Source organism: Ictalurus furcatus, chromosome 25, assembly GCF_023375685.1.
Source record: "Ictalurus furcatus strain D&B chromosome 25, Billie_1.0, whole genome shotgun sequence".
Taxonomy (NCBI): domain Eukaryota; kingdom Metazoa; phylum Chordata; class Actinopteri; order Siluriformes; family Ictaluridae; genus Ictalurus; species Ictalurus furcatus.
This window is the reverse complement of record NC_071279.1, coordinates 47201-66647: the sequence shown is the minus strand read 5'-3', so window position 1 is coordinate 66647 and position 19447 is coordinate 47201. Positions and strand designations below refer to the sequence as shown.

The window sequence follows — 19447 nt, the reverse complement described above, 5'->3', positions numbered from 1 at the left end:
GTAAAGCTTCAGCATACAAAAACATTCTATACAAATTTGTGCTTCTGACTTTGTGGAAACAGTTTGGGGAAGAACCACATATGGACTAAGTCATGTTCTGGCAGTTGTGCACTTGATGTACACGTATATAGACAAAAGTATGTCGATACATACTTTTGGCCATATAGCGTACGTCGATTGTACGTCTCTCATAACTTGGATTAATAAAAATAGAATACATTTTTCTGTAAAAAAAAAAAAAAAAATTTGCGTTATATATGGATTTTAGTTAGATTTTTTTTTTTTTTTTTTTAATTCTGGAAGGTTTTTGGAAACATGGAGTTTATATTCATAGATTCACATATTTCAGCTAATGATAAAATTACAGTGCATACAGTGATCTCATATAGTTGCAGAGATACACCTTGCCAAATGTCTCTTAGCTCCCTGGGAGATACAATTATGAACATCAAGGACTCGTTCATAGTGAAAACACAATCATCAAAATATACTGTTAGTGAGTAATATTAATATATGCTTGCTATATTGTATGATTACTAAATAATTTTGCCACTTAACATATTGAACGTCTTAACTTTGCCTCTAATTTGGAAATAAAATTTAATATTTGCCTCTAATATGGAAAAAATTATATATAATTTTTTGTGTGGGTGTGTAATGATACACTGAGCACTTAGGAACGCCTGCACACCTACTCATTAATCCTCATTAATTATCTAATCAGCCAGTCGTATGGATCAACTTCAACTTTTGGATAGATGGCCTCACGTTATCTTCAAGCACATATGATGCATAGTTGAATCAATGAATGGAAGCTGTCCAGTCCCTGAGGAAGCGAAGCAACCCCAAACCATAACATTTCCACCACCGTGCTTCACAGTTGGTATGAGGTGTTTCTCCTGAAAAGCTGTCTTTGGTGTGCACCAAAAATGTCTGCTGTCACTGTGACCAAACAGCTCTATCTTTGATTCGTCTGTCCAGAGCACACTATTCCAAAATTCCTTTGCCTATATGCTCAACTGTAGTCTTGCAAAGGCTTTTTCCCAGACAGGTTCCACCTGCACTCTCTGAACAGATTATAATCAGTGGCACCCAATCTTGAACACCTGATTCTAATTTTATGGATTTGAAGGTGTTATAAATGTAGTGGTGTACTTACTTTTTCCATGTGACTGATTTGTTTTTTGTTCATTTAAATTGTGTAAATTACTACAAAATGCAATTTTATGTCATGTGATCGTGTATCAACGTCATTAATTTGCACTGTTTCCAAGAGGATCAAATATTTGCTTGTCCAAATATGTAAAAAAAAAAAAAAAAGCCAACAATTTCCATGGGGTGTACTTATTTTTTCACATGGCTATCTCTCTCTCTCTCTCTCTCTCTCTCTCTCTCTCTCTCTATATATATATATATATATATATATATATATATATATATATATATATATATATATATATATATGCTGGAAAATTTGTGAACCCTTTAGAATTTTCTATATAGCTCCATAAATATTGTTTTGGTGCTGTCCTACTTCTATTAACAAAGAATTCAATATGAAGGTATTTTCCCCCAAAAAGTAAAGCAACATTCCGAATCCAGGTGGGAAAAATAAGTACACCCTACAATTCAGTAACATGTGGAAACATTTAGCAACAATAAAAATAAATGGGCTCATCTCAATGGGCTTTGAGGACCATACAATTATTTATGCCCTGATATATAAAAACATAAAATCGAAGGAGGGTGTACATTCTTTTTCCCATTACTGTATACCATGATATGTGTACCCTGTGAGGGGTATTAAAGTTATATTTCATAACAAAATTGAAAGGGAAAAAAGTATTCAGATTCACACATGCACATCATGGTACATAGCAGTCATGGTGCAGGTGAAGGAGCTTCCTAAAGTTCTCGGAGACAACATTATCAAACAGTGCTTTAATGAAAAAGCTACAAAGTCATAGTAAAGACCTTAAACATCTCTTTCACTACAATTGGCTCGATAATATACAGGTGGAAATTTCATGGAGCTCCAAATAATCATCCCCAGATAGGTGAACCATACAAGATTTCATAACATACTCTCAGACTATTCATAAAGAAGGTAAGAGAGAAGCCATCAATCACTTGCAGTTACAAGATAACCTGACAGCAGCAGGGACAATTCCTTTGTTAAAAAAAGAAGAAGAAGAAGCTGCACATCTAAAAGCATTAGGACAAATCACAACTCTTGTGTGACAATATACTCTGGTCAGATGAAACAAAAATAAAACTTTTTGGCAATATGGCACTAATTAAGTGCGTCATGTTTGGAGAAAGAAGGGTTGTGTGCAGGATCTGAAGAACGCCACGTCCACAGTGAAACACAATTTCCCAGGACATATTAGTGGAGAATTTAATATCATCGGCCATGAAACTGAAACTTGGGAGAAGATGGACATTTCAACAAGACAACGAACCCAGACATACAGCCACAATAACTCAAGAAGTCACTGCATGGTCTTCTGACTTGAATCCCATTGAAAATCTATGGAGGATTTTTGAATTTGCGAGTCCAACAGGTGTTTTCCTGAGAGGAATGGGCCAAAATTCAACCACAATGCTGCAAAAACCTAATAACTTCTTACTACAGACATCTCAAAGCTGTAATTGCCAACACCGCTCTGCAACAAAGTACTAATGTTGGTCATTTGTGGTGTCCAAATACTTTTTTTCCCTATCAATTTTCTTTTTAAACATATTTGGTTTATATTTATGAATACATACTTTTTATGTACAAAATAAACAGACATTATGTGTGTAAATTTTCAATTGGATATTGGATGCACTGGAACTAAATAACTATTTAACTAAAACAAAAGTGTCTGAATCATGTAATATATTTTCCCTCACTGTAAACTTGATATTTGGTTGAGCTGTTCTTCTGTGTTTTGAATTTATAACATGTTTTTTTAAGAACTGTTAAGCAAAACAATACATTAGTATCTTGAAAACCATCTATAGTATTATAACTCCAGAATTATTACCCCCAAAAAGTAGTGTAATACTTACATTTAATATTTTAAATAAATGGGGGGATTTTTTTTTTATTTGCACAGCAAAGGTTCAGAATTGTACTGAACTGCACAATAGATTTTTTGCAGTAGTTTGAAAAACCTTTAGATACCATCTCAACAATAACAGTTTGAAAGGGTTGCACTAAAGAAGCCCTCAGAAACTACAAATGAAAGTGAGTGTGTGGTCAAACTCAAACTTTTTGGCCATGAACCCCACTGGGGATGAAAAACATGGAGATGCATAAGTGATGCTTTGAGGCTGTGTTGTGGCTGGTAGTTCCTGTGAATATTGATGCCACCATGAATTCTACTAGCATGGACATTTCAGCTTGAACCAGGTTGCCTCTGCCAGGAGGCTAAGATAGAGCCAAAGACAGAGTTTCTAACAACATATAAATCAAAGTTTTGAACTCGTGTAAAAAAACAAAAGAAAACTGTGTCTTAATTGAAGAAGGAATTCCACATGCGCACACAGTTTAAAATTTCTTTATGGAGAAGTGATGTAAGATCCTCTAAAGGAATTATATAACTATATTGGACAATGGACATTCTCTCCCAGAGACGCATCACCACATATTAATTGTAATGGTGTTACTAATATTAAAGGCAGGGTTTTGCAGGATGGGGGTTGACTATAGATAACCAGTACAAACATCAGCATAATGAGAGATATGAGGGGTAATATATCACAAAAATGTTAAGTGGACTGCTCCACAGTCCACATTTCATACAAATATTTTATTATAGGAATACATTTCCCCAAATAATATATAATACACTTTAGAACGATCTGCTTTCCCCATCTAAAGCGGGTCTACGTATGCAAATACAACATCATACGTGATCTGGTGGCCATTGTTCCAGGCATACAGTGCCTTTTCTTTGGGGTTATAGTCAATTTGAGCAATGTAAGTGGAGTTATTGCCAAAAGGGAGCCGAGGGGTCATTTGTGTTCTGGTATGTGTATCAAAGGCATAGCTCAGATTGTTCTCCCGCTGTTCTCCATGGTGGTCAGTAGCATACAGGACACCACACACGATAAAACAATTTCCATAGCGTTCGCGCCTCAGCCCTGTCCGCCATGTGGTTTCTCGTTGTGTGGTCAGGTCATCCGGGTTTAGACGGCTCAGCACCATCACTTCCTGCAGGTAGCCCTCATCATCCAGTGCAGCGTAGATCACCCAGAGGCCACTTTCATCTACAGCCAGCTCCACATCCGAGCGGCCTCTCCATCGCCATGATGAAACCTCATCACTCTCCAGTGCAGCGTCATGCAACATGGTCCAGGCAGCCACACTTCGCCGCCGGAGGTCGTACTTGATGATGTCACGTGAGAAAGCACGGTTGAAGAAGAAGGCACCGCCATAGACTGCATGGCCTGTGCCCAGCCAGCTATAGGGCAGCTTATAGGACTTGGTGCAACGACCTGCAATGCAATATTGAGTCAATATTACTCATTTTAACAAATATTACTAATCAAACAAGTACGAGACGGTGTCCATATTAAAAGTTCCATAATACAAAAATTGTTCAGCCTTCTGTTGCTGCTTATTACATCAACCATTGCATTTTAAGAAGGTTACTAAAATTATTCCTCAACCAAAGGGCTGAAAATGACATTTTCAGCCCTTTGTATCATGTTTTATGGAAATCTTGTCTTTTTTTAACAGAATTATGGAAATGCCTTCATACAAAATAAAATTCAGTCTAATTCTGCTCACTGGATATTCACTGGAAATTACACCTTGTTTAAAGACATCCATGTTCTGAAACTCCAGTAGGTTGTTTCCATAATAATAATTAGCAACATAGATCTTGTTGTCATCAACCATTGGGTCTTTCATCCAGGCACCTTCATTACGACCATATGTGTTGTGTGCTATGGGTTCGGCGATTGTGGCCAGTGTGTCCTTGCATTCCCCTGCAAACAAGAAAACAGTACTGTGTACAGTCCTCTTTAACGAGCTTAATATACAGTTCAGGGAAGAATCTGACTTGAACACAATACGCTCCAACTCAACATGTGACCACATTTAATTTACATTTATTCATTTGGCTGATACTTTCATACTTTGATTATTTTTTTAGGTAAGGTCATACAGTATAAGCCTAAAGTACTGATCCCTTGTACCTAGTATCTACAGTACATCAATCCTGCAAACCAATTACATCTCACCATCCAGTACAATTTATATTTATTCCCAAAATAATCAAGCTGTTTGGATGGTAAAATAAAATTGTTCAGTTAAGGATCATTTGGAATATCTAAAAAAAAAAAAAAAAAGAAGAAGAAATCTCTACATTTGAAAATGTGAAATTACTCTCTGTGTGGTCGTCTAACTTGTTCTCACGTGTCTGTGTTTTTTTTTCTTGGTACTCCAGTTTGATCCCACTTCCCAAAAACATGCCGGAACATGGAGTGGTTACTCTAAACTGCCCCTTGGTATGTTTAAATTAGCAAATGAATGGTGATGGACCGGCATTCCATCTAGAGTGTACTCTGCATCTCGTCCAGTGTCTCTGGTATAGGCAGCCTCTAGGACTAGCTCTGTTATTAATATTACACTGTAGTCAAAAATACTCACACAGTTGCTGTTTTTTTTATATCCTGTAGACTCAGTGGTTCATCAATTTTCAAAAGTTAACATTTTTACATAAATCAAGTTTTTTGCATAAAGCAATTTTGCATCCTCAGAACAGGACACGGGACAGGAATTAAACAGTACCTCAAAATAGGATTGTGACAGTGTAATTCGGGGGCTGTTAGTGAGTTATAAGGCATTTCCAATGAGGGAAAAGTTTCCCATTACCCACCCAAAATTAGGCAATTAAACATCCATTGAGGCAAGATTCCAAACCCACCCATAAAATATTTTAAAAATAATTGGTTAAATTAATTTTTTTCTTGTAGTATTGCTGCAGTTAAACTAACAATTAAGAGATTGTAAAACAATAGAGACTTTGTTTACCTGGCTGCCTTTTAGGTTTCTCCTCAACATCCTGAGCCTCCAGAGTTTTAATGATCTTTTGTTTTAGGTCTTTCTGTTTTCTAAACAAACTAATGCTGTGTGTGTTGTGTTTGTTGTGTTTGGCATTGATAATAGTTGTAGTGGTACTATTGACCAGTCTGTTTGTGGTTGCTGATGCAGTTGTGCTGGAATCAATTTCACTCTCATTTACATGTGATGTAGTAAGAATGATAGTTTTTTCTGTATTGCCAGAGTCTGTGGTAGTAGCTGTCGTCCCAGCACTGGTTTTCATGTGGCTTCCCTCATCTGTGACTGTGGTGGAATAAGTTTCTGGAATAATACTAGTTTGACTCTGAGTGGACGGCGATGGTGTTGCACTTGACCGTGTATTTTGTTCAGTGGCCTGACTGAAGGTCTCGCTGGAAATGGTTCCAATGTTGTGGGTTTGTTGATTTAAAGTTTTCATAGAGACCTCTGACTGACTGATGATAGCAGCTGTTGTGTTTGGTATGATGTTTCCAGTCATTTCTGAAGAAGCTGAATTAGACTTCATCAAGTGACTTGAAGTTGATTCTATGTTCAGCATCATCTGAGAAGTGGTATTCTCCTCTCTTTCTTCCTCTATTCCAGGGGGTGTTTGAGGTGTGGTGTGTGTTGTGGGCCAAAAGGCTCTGAAATTATCTGTGGTCGCTGAGGACTGTAAGGATCTGAGCTTGGTGAAGCTTTCTGTGGTGGGCTGGAGGTTTTTTCCCAATGCAAGCCCTGAATTATTAAGCATTTTCATCTTGACAGATAGAGAAGAGTCAGATTCTTCCAGCTGAGGCTTGGGCACACTTTGTGTCACTGTACTATCCTGAGTTGGAATCTTGGGTTTAGCTGAAACTAGCCATGGTCTGGTCACAGATCTGAATGAAGGCGTACTGAGAGGAAGAAGTTCCTCCTCTGCAAAGAGATCTACAGAGCCGTCACCACTGTGGCTTTCATCTTCACCAACTACAGGAAGGAATTAAACAATAATAACATATTAATGATTTATAATAACAAATTATTATAATAACCTTTTTTGTACCTTATGAACAGCTTTTGGATTCAATTTTGAGGGCTCACTGAAAAGTTTGATGAGGATGAAAATGATGGAAATCATATGCTAGGAACATTTACCAATCCACTTAAACACAAATTTCAGACTTTGGACCGACAAGTTAGACAGCACTTTCCACCACCATCATCAAATTATTTGGGGAAACATCTGAAAAAATGGTGCTCCATACCTCCAGTACAGTTCCACAGTGTCCTGTAGAATCTGTGCACATCGGTTCTGACATCAGCGATCATGAAATCATGTAAGCTTCTGGTGTTATCAATTTGGAAAAGGAACACAAGCTGCCATTTGGATCCATGGCAGTTCAACTATATGACCAAATGTGGAGCATGCAGTCAACATGAGCCTCCACTATGTCCTGGACCATCTGGACAATACTGGTGTCTATGCCAATCCTTTTTGTGGACTTTAGCCCCACTTACATTACTTTACAATACTTACAATACTTTATTCCCATAAAACAAATGCATGCCATGCCTCTTCACTTGGATGCTCCAAATGAAACCTGTCACTGGATTCCTAACTAACTAACAGATAGAAGACAGTATGGGCAGATCAAGACTATTACAGCCTATCAACCAGCATGGGTGCACCACAGGGGTGCTTACTTTGCTATATTATACTCCTTGTGTACAAATGATTGCATTTCTCTATGTCCCTCAGTCCAACCCATCAAATTTGCAGCCGATGCCACTGTAGTGGCTCTCATAAAGGACACTGGTACAGTAAGTCTGACTGCCACAGGTAAGTAACTTCAGGTTATGACCGTAACCCCGTTCTCTGATAGCATGAATGAATTATCTCGCTATAGGACACACCCCTTCGCACTGTCCCACAGAAGCACTACTGCATTACACTAACAAGGATTGGCTGGCAGACATGACGTGTGAGATGTGAAGGCAGGGCTAACATCTGCCTTATAATCCTTGGCAGTCTGTATTATTTTGGCAATCTGCCGTATAATCCTTAGTCTGTCACCTAGACAGTATACACAAACACACTTCTTCCTTGTTCTACACAAGGAGGGGGGGGTCCATTATGTGGTCCACAGCTGGTCAGAATTCCTCATGCCTGCTGTCTCCTATCCTGTCCTTCAGAAACAAAGGAAGGAGGATAGAAAGCCAATAACATATTTGGCTGGCACATGAGTAGTGTGTCAAAAACTTTGGGCATGAAAGTATGTTTAGGTTTCAGCAAGACCTGAACCTCACCAGTCACACCAAGAGAAATTCCTATACATGTATGTACATCTCTGATAATATTGGCAAGTAAAGTATGTTCTGATTCATGTGGTGGCCCAACACCTTACTTCTTAAAATCAGGTTTGGAGAGGGCTATGGAAAAATATATTTTCAAAATCATGTTTAATATTATGTCATGATATTTTTGTAGATAAATTGTAAAATAGGTGTATTTTCCTATTTATTTCTACTCAAGAAGCATGGAGATGGCCAACTAGCATACGTGGATAACAGACTTTTAGCATGGTCAATAATTCAGTTATGAAAATGCAGTCTTTTCTAGATGCATCTGTCTTTATTTAGAATATGTAGTAAAAGGATTGTATTTACTTACTGTTCTCATCTGCCTCTGTCTCATCCTCCGGGTCAGATTTGTAGTATGTGATCCCCCTAACAATCAACTTTGGGTGCTGCTGCCTCCCATGACGTTCTTGTTCCTGTAAAGCTTTAACATCTTCTGGTCCAGGTCCAGTCCTTTTTAACAGGCCTCCCACAAACTTCTCCTCATACTTACTCTGTCCAAATCACAGGTCATATCACATGTGGGATTGTAGCTGGGGAGCAAGGATGGTTATGCCACCTTGCACCTAACACACACCATTCAGTCTTAGATGCTTTTTGGCACATTTTATTTAACACAGACAATGATTTAGCTGTATCCTTGTACTATATTAATTTTATCAATATGGGATTCACAAAATTGCGCAAAAAACCCCCAAAAAACTGTAGACATATGCAGGGGTGGCAAACGTACTAAGAAATTATACTCATGAGAAAATAGAGTGTAATAATCTTACTCAATTAAAAGTGGAAATATCTAGCCAAAGAAAATGTACAGAAAGTAAAAATCTAAAAATTGCTGCTTTTAAATGTACTGCAGGGGCCAGAGACATATCTGCAGTTCTCACCTGGTTTCCTGCTGAAGCTAAACAGGATTGAGCCTGGCCAGTATCTGGATGGGAGACCTTGTGGGGAACATTAAGGTTGCTGCTGCAAGTGGTATTAGTGAAGCCAGCAGGGGGTGGTTGCCCTGTGGTCTGTGTGGGTCCTAATGCCCTGGCATAGTGACTGGGACTGTAAAAACAGCACTGGGTTCCTGAATCTCTGTGATCAGTAATAATCCCATGACTCTTCTGGTAAAGAGTTAGGGTATAGTCATGGTGAAATTCCCACAGTGGCCCTTACCTATTATGGCCCCCTAATAATCATCATCTCTCCTCGCCACCATCAGCTGGTGTGGGATGGGAGTTCTGGAGCACTATGGCTCCGGTCGCATCATCCAAGTGGATGTTATACACTGGTGGTTGAGGAGATTTCCCCCAATACAATGTAAAGCGCTTTGAGGTACTAGAAATTCGCTATATTATTATTATTATTAAGTAAATGTTTTCAACTGATTAAATAAAGTTTTCATGTGAAAAGTGATTCTTATTACTTATCTGAAAAATATTAGGAGATGATATTCATTTTAAAGCAACTACAGATTTGCCTGAGAAAAAAAAATCAATCTCTGTAAGTTTGCTGGTCATATGCATAACTAATGCTATGTAGTTTAATAATAAATTAATCAGTAGTAAAATTTGACTTAATGCCTAGCTAATTATATTAGTTACCTGCATCAATACTAGTTTAACCTGGCATTAGCAAATAAAACAGGCTAACTTAGTTCAAATGTTAGCAAAATGTCAGTTAATGTTAGCAAATTAGCTAAATTGACCTCAACATCACTTATTTTTTTTTAAATTAGACAGTTCACGTAGAGAGTTAAAGTAGAGGGTGTATGCCTTTATTTTGTTCTTGTTTTATTATACAAGTCTTTGCTTACTCCAGCATACTGAAACATTTTACTGAGGTAAGGGCTATGGACGCTCATCCTCAAGTTCCACACTGCGGTGTACTGGATTATCCATATTCAAATAGCTATGACTTGTGTAGAATTTCAGAGTTGATACGAATTGTTACGATTCTTGATCACTTTTCTCTACACTGATGAACTTGATTGGATGCTAAACTGAACTCAGATGATTGCCTGTTCACTGTCATTAGCTGCACGAGCAAGAAGAAGAGAGCTTTGAAGGTCTAAGTAAAAATGTAAGGAGTGAACGTTTTTTTAAAAAATCATACTTAGAATTAAAATAAGTAGGAGTACAAGTATTCAATTTCAATAATATAAATTGGCCAAAATAATGCACAAGTATAGTAATGAAGTACAATGACTCAAGTATTTTCCCACCCCTGGATGTATGCTGCTACTGTGTTAGAATCTGCCCACCTCTGTATGCTGATAAGCTGCAGCTTCACTACTCTTCTCATTCTCTTTCTTTCTGCTCTCCTGCCATGGTGGGGTTGTGGGCGTGGGTAGGACTGCTCTTATTTCTGCTTCTGGAGGCACACTCTCTACCTTAGTCTTCTCAGTAGTCTGGTTTTGAAATAATACCTGAAGTGTAGGACACAAAACAACCATTAATGTGAATATGTTAATTAAAGTTATAAATAACTGTTTATGAGGGTGCACAGTGGCTTAGTAGTTAGCATGTTTGCCTCACACCACCAGGGTTGGGGGTTCGATTCCTGCCACTGCCCATGCTGTGGGGGTTTCCTCCGGGTACTTCGGTTTCCTCCCCCAGTACAAAGATATGCATGGTAGGCTTGTAGTGTGGGTGGGTGTGTGAATGTGTATGTGATTGTGTCCTATGATGGATTGGCACCCTGTCCAGGATGTATCCCGCCTTATGCCCCTTGCCTCCTGGGATAGGCTCCTGGTTCCCCATGACCCTGAAGGATAAGCGCTATAGAAAATGGATGGGTAACCGTTTATGCTCTGCTATTGCCTCAAATCAAAATAAGTAATTAATGACACGGATTTGTGCACAAAGGAATTATTAACTAGGCACAGAAATGTTTTAATTAAAAAAAACAAAGAGGAAAAGAAAAATTTAACACCTCCCAAGACAACAACAGTCATGGTGGCATACTGGTATGCAGGAGAGAGTAATATGAGAGTTAAATAAAATGACAAGTTTATTATTTTAATGTCATTTAGTTATGAGTAAGGAATACATGCACAAACATTTTTTAAATGCCAGTAAGTTGCCTGACAAAGAGAAACTTAACTGTGCATGACTTCTTACATAACCTACCACAGTTGTAAATACAGACAGCTTTAAATATAGTGTTTCTAATAGTAGAAGTGATCAAAGCAGTCCCAATGATGGTCTTAATTTGTGTATCACCAGAAAAAAAGACTTTTCTGGCTTACATTAAACATAGATGCATTTTAAACATTCATTCATTCATTCACTCATTCATCTTCAGTAACCACTTTATCAGGGTCCTGGTCATGGTGGATGCAGAGCCTATCCTGGGAACACTGGGCATAATTCACCTACCTGTTTGGGGGAGGTGGGAGGAAACCGAAGCAGATACATGGAGAAAGTTTGCTAATATTTGTTAATAGAGAATCTATGACAGACACGTTCAGAGCTATAGGAATAGGTAAATACATTTTACATTGACCTAATTCAGCTAACATATTTATCCAAAGCAATTTACAATTGAGACAGGATTACAACTGAGCAGCTGAGTGTTAAGGACCGTACTCAAGGGCCCAACAGTGGCAGCTTAACAGTGATGGGATTTGAACTCGTGACATTGCACACAGTAGCCCAAAGTTTTAGACACTGCTTAAATAAAGAGTGACTTACCAAGATCAGGATTTGATTCAATGCTTTACAGGTCCAGTATGACAGGGTTGAAATGCTTTATGTATTACGCTAATAAAAGAATCACCACTGGGAATCGAACCCAGGCTGCACTGGGGAATCCCAGCCACCAGACCATCAGAGAGATGAACAGTAGTACTGACTACCCAAGATACCAGTGTGATAATTGAATATGATGAAAAGCAATGAGTAATAAGCCACGTCAGGGGGATTATAGTGATTTTATCATGGGGTAAGGGCACAACACGAAGCCCACAATGAAAACACGCTCTCAGGTTGCTTATTTCATTTATTAAAAGGACGAAAAAAGAATTGATTTTTAAAAATCCAGTGTTCATTAGACTATTTAATTTAATTTGAATAATATTCATAATAAACAATTATTCCACCAGGTTATGTAGAATGTTGACAGTAATCTTTGTCTGCTAAACAACATAACTGTCATATCACAGTGACTACATTTCCCATCCTGCATTGCGGCCTACAAACATGGCCGCCATGGACCGCAATTCCCAGAACACTCACTTTCATTCTAATCACGCACACCTGCATCCAAACTCACACACTCACACCACACATAAAAGAGTCTGTTTGAACACCAAGTCTTTGCGAAGTTATGCTTAGTTGCCTTCTGTCTCTGTCGTTACCAAGCCTTATATCGCTTCTGTTTATTCTGGTGTTTTGACTTAGCTTATGTTTACGACTTTGTCTCTTTTCCCTGCCCTGTTTGTGCTGTTTGCCTGATCGCCTGACCTCTGCATGTTCATGATTATTGTCTCTGTCTTGTCCTTTGGACTTATTGTTTTTGGATTAAAATACTTAACCTCCACTTGCTTCTGTGTCAGCCTCCATTACATGACAATAACAGACATTCACTGATTCTCAAGAAGTCAGCATGATACATTAAGAGCCGGGGGGTGTAAACTTTTGAGCAGGACGATCAGTGTAAATTGTTATTTTCTTTAAAGATCTTATTTTTATCATTTAGTACTGCCTTCAGAAGCTACATAAGATATTTACATGTTTCAGAAGATGAAATAATAACAAATTACACCAATCATCCTGTTTAAAGGTTTACACCCCCTGGCTCTTAATGCATCGTTCTTGAGCATCAGTGAATATTTGCACCTCATGTAATAGTTGTGTATGAGTACCTCAGTTGTCCTCAGTGTGAAAAGATGGGTCTCAGCATCATATAGTTACTGTTGGAAAGGGCTCAAATATTCAGAAGATGCTGGAAAAGTAAAGATTGTGCAGGACCTGGAGGATTTTTCTGAAGAACAGTGGGCAGTTTAACTGCTCAGGACAAACAAGGGACTCATGAAGAACTATCACAAAACATAATCACGGCCGTTGATCATCCATTTAACGACACATAGTATTAATAATCGAGCGTGTGTAAACTTTTTGAACTGGTTCATTTGTGTAAATTCAATTATTATTGTGTCTTGTGTAAACATCTGTTATGTGAAAAAGCTTATTCAGGCCAGTACTAAATAGAAAACTAAATGCAATTTTTATGATCCCTCTTATTTTTTTAAAACATTATTAACATTTTGCAGATTCTCCGGAGGGAGAATTTTTTTTTTTTAATTTATTTTTTATTTATTTTTTTAAAAATCTGATTTCAGAACCGAAACTATCCATTTTATAATGCCTCTTTTGGATTCCAATTTCAGTTTCTAACTAATCTGAGTCAATAAACCAACTATAATAGGCTTGTATTGAGCTTTACAGTGTATTCATAACAAAGTGTGACAATCTTTAGTTGACTTCCCCCTCCAAGTGAATTATGAACAAATGATTCAATCCACTTCACAAGTTCATAGTTTAAATGTGGCTAAATCAAACATAACTGTGATTGACTCAGATATCCTATACAAACGTATGAGAAACCAAAACAGAGTAAAAAGAAAACACTTAATTTTTCTCTATATCCATTTTCTAAACTCACCCTCTCGACATTGGCCACCCGCTCCAGCAGCTCGGCAGTGAGTGTTAGCTTAAGCAGCTTCAACAGCTCCTCCAGCAAGTCCGTTACTGCCAGGAGCTGTAAGGATAAAGCAAAATCGGTCACAACAAAGCCTGGGACAAACCTTGCCAGCTCATCTCACACTTGAGCACTTGAGTATGTTTTAGCATTGTTCTCAAACCATCGTAATGACAGGAAGAACGATGTTTTAATGGATCCATATGGATCCAGCCTATACAAGTTATACAGTATGTATGTACTGTGTGTATGGGCGACAAAGAAAAAAAGGAAATGTGGTGCTGGACCACCAGAACAGCTTCAAGGTGCCTTGGTACAAAAATACCACTCCCATCAGGATAGAAATGTTTCATCATCGAATAATATAGTCAGAATAACTTTGTATTGTTTTGCAGTGACCTTTTCCATTTTAGGGGACAAGGGAGCCCAAACATGCTAGCAAAGTTCCTCCCAAACCAGAACAGAGCCACCGGACTCTGTAGGGTATCACTGTAGGGGCTAGGTATTAAGGCCTGTACTGTTCAATTGGTGTATGCACATGTGCTCTCGTAGTTGTGGATGAACTGTTCTTGCTGATTGTCTGATCATATCCTACATTCTCAGTCACCTGGAGAACAGTTGCTTTTCTGTTCTTCCTTACATGTCACAGAAGTGCACAAACATCACAATCATTGGAAGTGTGCATTTCCAACCCTAATTTTGCCTCTGTTCACCACCACAATGGATTTAAAATGAAGCAATCAAGATGCGATTTTTTAATTCAAGGGGTTGAACAAAAATGTTGCATTAACCATTTAGGAATTACAGCCATTTTTTTTACGGGCTCCAAAGTAATCGGACAAGCCTACATAATTATAAATATAAGGATTATTTTTAATACATGCACGGCCTGAAGTCTGGAACCCATTGACCACCAAATGCTGAGTTTCCTCCCTTGAGATGTTCTGCCAGGTCTTTACTGCAGCCGCCTTCAGTTGCTGCTTGTTTGTGGGTCTTTCTGCCTTCAGTTCTGTCTTCAGTGAGTGAAAAGCAGCTCAGCTGGGTTGAGGTCAGGTGACTGATAGCCATTTAAGAGCATTCCATTTCTTTGCCTTAGGAAGCTCTTGGGTTGTTTTCGCTATATGTTTTGGGTCATTATCCATCTGTACTGTGAAGCGCCGTCCTACAGGTTTGCAGCATTTGACTGAATCTGAGCAGAAAATAAAGCTCTATATACTTCAGAATTCCTCCTGCTCCTTCTATCAGCAGTCACATCATCAATAAACACCAGTGATCCAGTTCCACTGGCAGCCGTACATGCCCACGCCATAACACTCCCTCCACCATGTTTGACAGATGAGGTGGTATGCTTTGGATCATGAGCCCTTCCTTTCCTGCTCCATACTTTTCTCTTCCCATCATTCTGGTACAAGTTCATCTTGGATTCATCGCTCCAAATAATCTTGTTCCAGAACTGGGTAGGCTTTTCTGGATGTGTTTCCTTTTTTTTTAGCACAGTCCAATCTGGCCTTTCTGTTCTCGAATGTTACCATTGGTTTGCATCTCGAGGTAATTTCCTTCATGAAGGTGTCTCTTGATTGTAGACTACGACAATGATAGACCATTTATCTCCTTAATTTGTCATGAAATAATGGGGAAACAGGTCACACCTGGCCATGAAACTGCTCATCAGTCAGTTGTCCAATTATGTTTGAGCCTATGAAAATGGACAGTTAATGCAATATTTTTGTTAAACTCCTTGAATTAAAGCTGAAAATCTACATTTTAAACACATCTTGATTGCTTCCAATCCATTGTGGTGGTGTACAGAGACAATATTGCAACACTTATTGGTCAATGTCAAATACTTATGGAAACTGTAAATGCCCTTTATTGACTGTTTGTATGGAATCACAGTTTCAGTTGAGTAGAATTTGTGCTTGAAGCTCCTTCCATGTCTCAATAAAGAACCACCATTTTAAGTCACTTGGATCTTTTTTCTTGCCATTTTGACCCAATATGTTAGTTAGCTGAGCCCAATCAACATTTTATATATGCCACAGAGCATGGTAGTATGTTATAAATGCACCTGTCTGGGGACATCTGTACTCATTATGTGAGTCCATTTATTTATTTAGGTTTTGCCTGTAATATGTCATCCATCTGTATATGGTAATCTACATGGTAATCACACCATAACTACAAGTCTGGACACATTGTGCAAATTGCTTAGGTATGTAAACAAGGGAAAATCTATTGTTAGTTTACTTACTATTGGACTTGGAAACACCTTTATTGGATACACTTACCTTGTAGCTACACTCATTGGCCATATCACATACACGTACCTACTGTACATGTGCTTGTGATATACAGTTCTTAAATATCGCCCATCTTTTGCTATGCACAATTCACCAGCCTCTATTCTCTCAATCAATGAAAAGAAAGTACCACTGACAAGACAATACTATATTTAGGCGCTGCACCACTATGTCTCGGTGAAGCAATGACAGTGACATGGTAGTGTGTATTGAGCTTTTACGAGTGTCTCAGTGTTGCTTAGACACCTCAGTGTTACTGTTGGTTTAAGTACAGTCCACTAGCCAAAAACATCCAGCCAACAGCAGTCAAAAACTGACACCAATTAGGCGCTAAAGGGCAATTAAGACAAATAGAGCCTATAAAATGAGCTATAGGTGTATGCTGGTGTATGCAAAATGTCTATAAGTGAATATACCCACAACACTGATTATGCTTGTACCAGTGCAGCACACACTACTTGGGCCATTGCTGTGCTGAGATGGTCCTGTGGTAGTCATTTTCCGGGAGGAGGGAGAGGGGCCCAATAGCTGGGCTGACTGCAGTAATTGCATACAATACAGTACAGTACTACAGTACAAAGGGCACCTGTACAGTACGCTCTGTGTACATTATAAAGTGGCCAGAGTGTATAGCCTTAATCCTGTTGGTGATGACTCAACACTGGGAATTTTAGGCAACTCTTTTTAATCCACTTGGTGTCACCTTGTCATTTTCTCTGGCGGCTTGCTTGAACTTTTTCTCTCTCAAGTCTTCCTCGCAGGGCGGCTGCGCTGGCTGTGGAGTTGCTGCACATGCGCACTTGCAGCCGGGTCCAGACGCGTCGCTCTGCACCTTGTAGGACTCCGGAGGGCGCGCGCTCCTGCCCAAGACTCTGACAACACATTTACAGCCAGAGTCAGCGCCTCTCTCTTTGTCATAATCAGCCAGCAGCTACAAAGAGAAGAGGACGCACGGGTACAGTACATTTTCCACCAAGCCATGATCAATGCACAATAATGCACAAGTTCGCTAAGGAGCAGTGCATGCACAAAACATCATAAAACCCAGGAGCATCGGTTAATAATTAATGTATCATACATTCATTACGGGGAAAAAAATAACTGTGAATAATGAATGGCATTGTTTCTCACCTCAATCAAAACGTTACCCTGATCTTCAAGCTCAGCGTCTAGAGTTTTGTTTTGTCCGCTTTTCTCCTCCTGGGGTGCTCGAGGTGCGGCTGAAGAGTAAGCGATTAACACCAGGCACCAAAATCCCACTTTCTCCATTTTGCAGAGCAACAAAACCTTTATTCTACACCGTAAACAAAATCTTTCGGGGGAAAAATGCGTGGCAGTGAAGGTAAGTTAGGCTCTAGTTCTTTCGTTTATCACAGAGAAGATGTTTCGTGTATCTCAGTATATTGCGCTCTTCTGGTCCAGTCCAGATGAAAAACGACATGGATTAGACAGTTCAATGTCGTTAATGTCGTCCATATGATCAGGTGCGCGATCTGCCTGCTGTATGAAGGAAAAAAAGACTGAAACAGCCTATTCCAGCTGAGAGACAGTGAAGAGGGCAGGCTGGAAGGACTGGTGGGGACACATTGCCTAGTGGGTGGCAACGGGGGATTGCGCCAAGGACTGCACCACAGTTCGTTCAGTAGTAGTTCATCACGATAGCCTAATTTGCAGATGAGCCCTATAACAGCATGCCGACTAGTCAAAATAAGTGCTAATTGTTTTAATAAATCCCTGCATTTTCAAGATCCGACGATCATTTTGGCCGGCAAGGTATTTTAATATACACTCACCCATCGTGCGCACCAGTGGAAGTCCCATAGCGCCATCTTCTGCGTGTTTTATTTATTTTTTTATTTTTTATTGCACACAGCCATGAACTAGAGAGATTTTATAGCCTATTAGTTGCTGTTGTGCAATTAACTACTCACTTAAATGACAAATTTTTTGCCTTACTATTAATAGGCCTATTATTTTACACAAAAATGATTTACACCTGAGCTTCCGGATAGGAGAAATCAATAATAATAAAAAGAAATAATATTTAATAATTATTTTAAATTTATTATAAATAATAATAATAATAATAATAATAATAATAATAATAATAATAATAATAATAAACTTGTAAAACACTCTACCTGAGTATTGTTGTCCCAGATCTTCTCCGTCAAAAAAAACTTTCAAATATGAAACTTTTTGTCTATCTAACATGATACTAGGTTAGTCCAGAGGTGTAACCTGGCCTTGGCATTAGGGGATGTAGTCCTGAAGATATTTTTCTTTAGCCCTGAATAATTCTCCACTTGGAGCGGTTTGTCACTACGTAGGCTACATAATACAGCAGTGTATTAAAAACATAAACACAAAGTATATGTCTGAAAACATTCGTGATGTGATGTGGTTAATAAGCGTAGGCAGGTTAGCAGTACGGTGTGTAGTTAAATGGAGCTGTTTTAGGGATTACAGATTTACAGAGATAAAGGCTATATATACATTATTACATTAAAACAATAATGATCATAAAGGAACAAAAGCAGGTTAGGGAAGTAGCATTCACTAATATTTCTCTAATATTTTTTTCCCTCTCTTGACTAATTATTACACGTATAGATTTATGAACACCGCCATAAACGCTTAGTAACAGAATTCTGATTCTGGGAAATTGCAGTTCCTGAGTTTGGCCACACAAGCTACATCCAGCACAACACACAACGCCGCCTTTGTGCATTTTTTACAGACAGAGCTCATCAGGGCAGTGACTGCACACAGGTAATAAACACACACATACTGGGTCTTATTGTTATCTGTCATTGTTATATACTACTTTGGGCTGTGTTGGCCTGTTAAAACAGGGCCATGGACAGTTTTTTCCCCAGCGTTTCATATGAATTTTCTTTTCTTCTTTATTTCTTGTTTTTTCTTTGTTTTTCATGGTACAAACAGGTCAGCAGGGGTCGCTATTCTTCAAGGAAATTTCAGGGGGAAATTTGTTCACAATGAGAGTAATAATGATGGAAGGTGGCAAATACTCATTCTAGAGGACTCACATAAGCAATATGTT

General features: G+C 38.6%; 1 protein-coding gene across 3 annotated transcripts; it reads right to left on the bottom strand.

Moving 5' to 3' along the window:
* Positions 1 to 1652: 1652 nt before the first annotated feature.
* On the bottom strand, positions 1653 to 17898 carry olfml2ba (olfactomedin-like 2Ba). 3 transcript variants are annotated; one of them, XM_053613768.1, is made up of 8 exons: positions 17515 to 17898; positions 17087 to 17314; positions 14048 to 14143; positions 10644 to 10808; positions 8706 to 8886; positions 6029 to 7021; positions 4804 to 4980; positions 1653 to 4485 (listed from the first exon to the last, which is right to left on the bottom strand). In XM_053613768.1, exons 1-8 carry the CDS (start codon positions 17650 to 17652, stop codon positions 3863 to 3865), a joined length of 2601 nt encoding a protein of 866 aa, XP_053469743.1. In that variant the 5' UTR covers positions 17653 to 17898; the 3' UTR covers positions 1653 to 3862. The 3 variants fall into 3 exon arrangements, with proteins under 3 accessions (XP_053469743.1, XP_053469744.1, XP_053469746.1); XM_053613771.1 differs by having other exon boundaries at positions 4158 to 4485; positions 4781 to 4980; XM_053613769.1 differs by lacking the exons at positions 17087 to 17314; positions 17515 to 17898 and adding an exon at positions 16804 to 16976.
* Between the last annotated feature and the right edge of the window lie 1549 nt (positions 17899 to 19447).